Source organism: Gasterosteus aculeatus, chromosome 10 (assembly GCF_964276395.1).
Source record: "Gasterosteus aculeatus chromosome 10, fGasAcu3.hap1.1, whole genome shotgun sequence".
Classification (NCBI taxonomy): Eukaryota; Metazoa; Chordata; class Actinopteri; order Perciformes; family Gasterosteidae; genus Gasterosteus; species Gasterosteus aculeatus.
In genome coordinates, this window is record NC_135697.1 from 7527263 (window position 1) to 7534849 (window position 7587).

A 7587-nucleotide genomic window follows, 5' to 3' on the forward strand; every position below is an offset into this window, starting at 1 on the left:
CTGCCATGTCCAGTAAGAAAAGCACAGTTACTATTAACATTAACATTGTCCTAGTTCTTTTAATCAACAGTGAGCGAGATTTCAGAAACTGTGGCAAATAATGTATTAAATTATTCACAGATATTCACACAAACATCGTCACACTAAGAAAGTACACAAAATACGTCATAAAAATAGTTATTTTCCTCTTAATGTAGGTTTCCCATGTATTCCTGTGCGTCTTAATCCGATGCTGCCGCTGACCTACTGCAGCACTGCGTCACACACGCCCTCCCCCTCCGTGACGTCACACGTGACATCCCATACAGGGGGCGTGTCTTACTGAAATCCCCATCCAGGGCTCAGACGTAGCAGCGAGGCAGGAAGAGGCACGGAGGGGAGGAAAGAGTTTAGCGCACACACTGCGGAGGGAGTGCGGCCATGGGTAACGCACAAGACAAGCCCCCGGGCAGCGGAGGAGGGGGCGGCAGGTCGCAGCAGGCCGCGGCCGGAAACGGGACGAGGAGCCGGGTCGGAACCGCCGCGGAAAAGCCTCAGAGAGCTCCGGGCAAAGGGGTGGCCAACGGCTCTCCGAGGGAAAACAGCCCCGCCGGCGGACGAGGGGAGCGGAGCAGCCCCGCGGACGACACAAGTTATCTGGACGCCCCCGCCGGGGCACTTCCTCCTCACCTGGCTCGGCTCAAGAACGCGGGGAACCACCTCTTCAAACACGGCCAGTTCGGGGATGCCCTGGAGAAGTACACGCAGGCCATCGACGGGTGCGCGGAAGCGGGTTCGTCTATTTTTTTCTCTCCGGGGGAATCACCTCGTTGCGCAGCATCTAATCCGAGCAAAGGCGCCTCTGGCGATTACAAAATATACATCTTATGCAATTCTGTGTTGTTTAATTTGACGTACACAATACAGGACCTCCCCCCCCCTGTAATAACATGATATTGACATTGGTACCGCAAATTTAGTTGCATGCCACACGAGAATGTTTTTTTAAAAATTATATAAATAATGTATTGTTTGGTATCTTAGCAAATAGTGAAATTGGCCCTTAATATTTCTTTGTTGACATTGTTGAAATTGCTCATTTAGTTTGAACACTGTCCACCACACTATAAAACGGAATGTCTGACATCTTTGTTTAGAATATGATCACAAAAAGAGTCACGCAGTGAACAATAATGTGTCTTCATACTTTACTATATACTTTACACCTGTTTGAGGTACGATTTAGCAATGAAACGCAGCTCTCTGCTGTGTTTTTTGATGAAGAGTCTTAAGAAGTTTTTTTTTCTTCTGATGGCAGTCAAGCCACTAATGAAGCAACACCAACAATTTGGTGTCACAGAGTGAGACGCGGCCTCTTGTAAGCATCTGTTTACCAGCCCTCGTACGGGTATCAGAATACGCGTCGACAGTGTCCCATGTCAGTTTTGAATGCATTATACTGCTCAATTTCTTTACCCAGTGTGCTTGCATGTTTTTTTGGATCTGTCACCTGTGTGGATCACCGGTTTTCAGTCTCGCATCCAAACGCTGCAGCTGAGACTCGAAGGAGTCGCTGGTGATTTGTGAACGCAGCGTTGGCACAAAACGATCCCGCTGACTGCGGCGAGACGTCATGTGTTGGTGCACATGAGGTCTTTCAGGGCGAGATTGAATGTCATGCTGCACCTTTCTAAGAGGTCTCGGGCCAACTTTGACTCTTGTGGCTAATAAGAGGGATGGCTTTTTTTTCTGGTTGTGCACACTGCGAGAAAAGAGCCGACTAAACAGAAAAGCACTGGAAATAATGCGAGATTTCGCATTCTTGCCACGTTTAAAAACACTAATCACTCATGTTTAGCAGTATTGGCACCGTTGACATCGGCCTTTGGACACTTAAGCAGCACATGACAACTGATGCTGCGCTTTCGGTCAAGAAACTGCAGCAGAGGCCCGGAGGAGAAAGGATGTAATAGCAAATGAATGAGTACAACAGAGGTCAAAAGGGAGCAGTTGTTATCATCAAGTACTAGTCTGTCCTCTGTAGGCACACTGACTGTGATCGTTGTTTGACCATTCCGATACGTGGGTTTTAATTTGTTCCCCCTGCAGGCATTGAGAGTCCAGAAGACCTGTGCATTCTCTACTCCAACCGGGCCGCCTGTTTGCTGAAGAATGGAAACAGCTCAGAATGCATACAGGACTGCAACAAGTACGTGACGCGCGTGCTCGCGTGTTTCTGTCACATTTAAAAGATAATTATTACCACTCTCTTGTGACCCCTCTGTGAACACTTCTGTCCTGGTGCCTACATTGCCCAAAAGTTCAACTGAACTGCTGGCTGCTAGGACGGAATCACAGAGGGATCAGGATCAGAATTCACACTTTACTGCACCTGCAAACTGAACTGCGAAAAATCCACAGTGTCATTATTGTTGTTATGTATTATTGTATTTGCCTTTGTCTCAAAATGAAACAACCAACTTGAACTTGAGTTACCTTTTAAATATGTCAGCTTGAAGTAGATGATCATCAGTATATTAGTGGTCAGTCTCATTTCAATACTTACATGCGTATTTAAATAATATGAAAGATGAGTTTACCTGTTTTCTTTGGGCTTTAGCGGACATTATAGGCTTTTTTCCCCCCTATAAATTCTTCCTGTTTTTGTTCTACCCACTGATCACGTGACTATTCGGGGTGCTAGTAGGTTGCAGCGATCCGTCTGTCTAAAACAAAAACCCACTCATATGTGTGTGAAGCCGCACATCAGACCAGTTACACCTGTGAGTCCCATTGAGCGTGTGCAGACAGTCTGATCCTCTGTCTTTGTTTCTCTCTGATCCTCTTAGGGCTCTGGAGCTGCAGCCGTACTCCTTGAAGCCCTTGTTGCGCAGAGCTATGGCCCATGAGTCACTGGAGCGCTACAAAAAGGCCTACGTGGATTATAAGACTGTCCTGCAGATGGACAGCAGTGTGCAGGCGGCGCACGACAGCGTGCACAGGTCAGCTTAAAACAGTTAAACATAATAATGACTGAAGCCTGTAAAGGTTGCAGCATTCATTTGGCTAATCACACTGCGTGCTGTTCCCCCCCCCCCCTCCGTCCCGGTGTGCCCTCTGCCAGGATCACCAAGATGCTTATCGAGCAGGAAGGTCCCGAGTGGAGGGAGAAGCTGCCCGAGATTCCCGTCGTCCCTCTGGCCGTCCAGCAGCAGCACAGAGACAAACCGGTCAGCGCGGAAGTAGCCGAAGCCCGCGCCGCTAGGGTCGCTCACGAGGAAGGTCGGTGCCATCGCGTCCTCTCAGCTTAGTGAGGAGTTGTACGTTTAAAGGACAAACATGTGCTAAGTGGATTTATAATCTCCTCGCATTCGCGTGCACTTGTCCTCCCGCTGCAGCGCGGACGGAGCGTGAGGACATGTGCTTCCTGATCCAATAGAGGTCCTAAGATTAAAGCTATCGCTATGTATGTCTGTGATATAGCTAAAGCTTCTGTTCTTGCATAAAAGGAATCTGCCACCCTTTTGTTTCCCTTCTTGGACAAAATTGTTTGTCTCCTCAGTGCATGATGGTGGATCATTTAGAAATAGAACCCTTAAATTACGGAATCCTAAGGCAGCATCAGAAGTCGGTCAGTGAGAATCAGTGTGTGAATGCGGATGCGCAGCGGGGAACGCACTCCTGTTGTGTGTGTGTGTGTGTGTGTGTGTGTGTGTGTGTGTGTGGGGGGGGGGGATCATCAATAATGCAGAAAAGCGAAGGCGATCCACACTACACAGAGTGTAGTACTGCTGTAATGGAACAATCCAGGTCAGGTTTCCTGTAGGATGCGCCTGCTCACAAAGACCAGACGGCTCCATATATATATATATATATATATATGAAATGTTTGAATATATGTTGTGTTTTATGGTATTATGAAAACGCACACATCCACACTATATTATAGATGTACAGCTTTAATTCTATTCTCTGCGCTAAATTTCCACACGCAGTACTTTATTCTTACACAGATAAAGCACCTGACCTGTAAATAGACTCACACACGTAAACGCTTGATGAATTTAGCACATTCGGAGAACACAGCTAATCTCTGAATAGAACACTGCTGTTGCCGGGGAAACAAATGGGAGGCGGTTTCAGGGTGATGTCATCGTTGAACACCTGACGTTCACTAGTTAATAAACTATCATAGCAACATGTTATCTTTTTAAAGGATAAAATACCATGAGATACAAAGCGCGTCCTGCCTCTCTGTCCCTTCAGTCCCACTTGCCCAAACCTTTGCAAACACATGACAGTTTTTTGTCTTAGTGCTGTCAAGCCTCTGTTCCCTGAACATCTGAAGCTGACTGTCAGCCTTCGTATACCTTCCCTGTGGCCTTTGTTCCTAAAACTCAAAAGGCTTTTTGATCTTCTTGATCTGCACATATAAAGCTAACATGAGAGTATTGTGCTCAAATTATTTAGTACTCCACTGCTTTTGATACTGATATTGAAAAAGAAATCTCCTATTCTTATCCTGTCGTATGACCTGAGACTTGCCTACACATGCTTAATGTCGTACGGTTGTGTGGTTTATATTCTATATTGTGAGTATTATACTGCATCCTTAAAAAACAACTTAATATATTCAAACTACTCGTGTTAATGTGACATAAACAATGTTTTTATCAGCTTCGATCAATGAATGACTTAAGTCAAAGTAGTCGTATTATTACAGACAGACGTCTCAGCCAGGGGGAAAACATCCTCAGGGACACGTATGGCAAGTGTGAATTTCAAGTCTGGATGAGTCAGTCTTCTTGCCTCACTAGATAAATAATTTAGAATTGGGATCTTTTGAAGGCCAGGATTATCTGTGTGTGTGTGTGTGTGTGTGTGTGTGTGATTCCCCGAGTCCTTCTCGGCGCAGCAGAGAGCTCAGTAAGCGTTGGTTTGCTCACCCCCTCCTCTTGATTTATTAATCATCTCTTTAAAAACATTGTGCGCTGGATTGATGGGAAAGGTAAACAGTGTAAAATATCTGTAACATTAAACTGAAGACCAAAAGAAAGTCTATGTTTGTTTTTTTTTTTTTTTCTCTGGCTTCACTGTCGAGTTTTTGCTAAATTGCTAATTCCTTTTAACAGCCAGAAGAAAAGACGCCTGCTTCGCTTTACTGAAACGGGAAGGCAACGATCTGGTCAAGAAAGGCAACTTTGAGGAGGCTCTGCAGAAGTACAGCGAGTGTCTGGCATTAAAACCCGACGAATGTGCCCTCTACACAAACAGGTATACAAACAACCCTACAGGGAGCAACGCTAGTCGCCGGATTAAACTGTGAAATAAACACTGTGTGCTTTACTGTCACAACAAGACACTTAAAAATGGCCTATGATCTTATTTAAAGTCAGTGCAACAGGGAGAACAGCAGAGGGCACCACATGCTCATCCACCTCTCCAATACATAACTCCCATTGAGGGACATGGATGGACGTGCTGCTTTCACTGACCTCTGCACTGTATTCTGCTCCAGAGCCATTTGCCTCCTGAGACTAAACCGCTTTGAAGAGGCCAAACAGGACTGCGACTCCGCCCTGCAGATGGAGCCGGACAACAAGAAGGCCTTCTACAGACGAGCCCTGGCTTATAAGGGTTTACAGGTGCCCTTCTCTCCCGCATCACACGCACGCGTTCGCTGATTTATTCCCAGCGGTTAAGATCAGACAGGTGTTGGCATTCATATGTTGGGAATATTTGTCTTCCTCTTTTCCAGGACTACCTGTCGGCCAGCAGTGACCTTCAGGAAGTCCTCCATCTGGACCCAAAAGTTCAGGAGGCCGAGCAAGAGCTTGAGCTGGTGACGAGCTTGCTGAGACAGAGCCTGATGGACAGTACTCCGAGGGTAAAACATTGTTCATATACAACATGTCGTTTTTACATAAGATACAATAAACGTATGTAATTATGGATTCAACAATGACTTTTTCACTCTTTCTCCCTGTTAAAATGGTTAAAAACAACAAGCAGTAATATATTGTGTCCTTTAAATATTCCACTTACACAAAAACAAAACAAACTGAAAGAGTGACTTTTGCTCATCTCCTCCAGGTTTGATGTTTGCGGAGGAAGGCGTGCACACGTCACAGGTCTGCAGCAGTTATGGAGGAAAAATACGACTCCTAAAGACGTGTGGTTGCAGTAAGTGAGACCTGTGAAAGGACTCTGATCTTCTGGAAAGGGGCTCCTTGGACAACCAGCTTTTCAGTTCTGCACCATCTGCTGCAATGTGTGCAAACCGCACCACGGCTCCCTGAGTACACGGGCCTTACATAACGGGTCGCGTTGTTCATAAAAGGCAAACATCAAGGTACTCGTGACCTGCTTGCACTATAAATCATACACCACATTCTGACGTCATGTACTGTACATACAGATCGATTGTACCGGGCTGCAGATGCGCCGTTTTAAGGCGGAGGGACGCGGGGAAGTGTAAGAGTGTATTATGTGTGCCTTATTGAGATTTCTACCAGTCGGTCTGAAATATGCCAAGATTCAACTCTGACTTGTTTCTTCCTGATGTTGTGTTTGGTTCCATCGCGGTAAACTGAACTCACGACAGCACTGACAGAAGCTGATACAACTCCACTGTATTGCATATAGAGATAAGGACTATAAAGGTTTTCACCTATCTAAGGACATCTGTCATTGTTTACATGTTTTAATCAGCTGCTACGTTTTAAAATCGAGATTACAGCTCAAGACCCTGAAGAAGTGATGCGTTACAATTATGTTTGAAGATGGCAAAATAAAAATGTTTCACAGTTTAAATATCGCCTGAGCTCAGTGCTTAAGTTATTAATTATAAATTGACACTTTATTTGTTCAGGAAATATTCAGCACCTGAAGGTAGCGTTAATTAATCCTGTTACTGTAAGAATCGTAGGTCTCAGGTTTGATCTTGAATGAAACCAAGATGATTGCATGTGTCTTTGTGTGTGAGTAGGTGGACAGTATTTACGTTTGGAAAGTCTCTAATCAGAAAAGTTGTAAAATAGCTGTTAACCCTGAACCCTCGGATCTGTGCGTTGAAATCTCTCAGTTCAAAATGAAACGTACTGGGCAGAGTTGAGGTCCACCTTTATAAAGTCCCGCAGCCTGTAGACACGTGAGGATGTCTCCGGTGCTCAATGGACAGCTACCGGACCTCACCTAGTTAGACAGAAGCACAGGTATACGTCGCTGAAATAACTGAAACATCGGTTTCGGTTCCTATGATTTAAAACATCTCCAAACAATGTAAATCTATGTATAGCACAATGTGCCACAACTTTCATTTCTTTCATACTCCGATCTACGTCCAATCTTATTTAACCTGTTAACCATTTTACCACTTGCATTGTCTAAATAAAAGCCTGGAAATCTCAACTAAATGAAACCCCTGATCGGAGGCTTGACGTGTTGCTTTGTGGAATGTAGGCGCATGTACTGTATGTAAATAGTTTGGATGCAAATGTAAATAATAAACTGCTATATGGATGCTTTAACGTGCCTTGTTTTTTCTGCAGCTCGAAACTGCAACAAAATTTGCTGATTGCTGCCCGGTTATAATAAAAATCACCCACA

General features: G+C 45.0%; 1 protein-coding gene across 1 annotated transcript; it reads left to right on the top strand.

The window, feature by feature from the left end:
- The first annotated feature begins 213 nt into the window (after window positions 1-213).
- spag1a (sperm associated antigen 1a) lies at window positions 214-7508 on the top strand. The gene is made up of 8 exons (XM_040188890.2): window positions 214-772; window positions 2089-2188; window positions 2829-2981; window positions 3104-3261; window positions 5112-5253; window positions 5498-5624; window positions 5738-5866; window positions 6073-7508. Exons 1-8 carry the CDS (start codon window positions 421-423, stop codon window positions 6076-6078), a joined length of 1167 nt encoding a protein of 388 aa, XP_040044824.1. The 5' UTR covers window positions 214-420; the 3' UTR covers window positions 6079-7508.
- The last annotated feature ends 79 nt before the right edge of the window (window positions 7509-7587 follow it).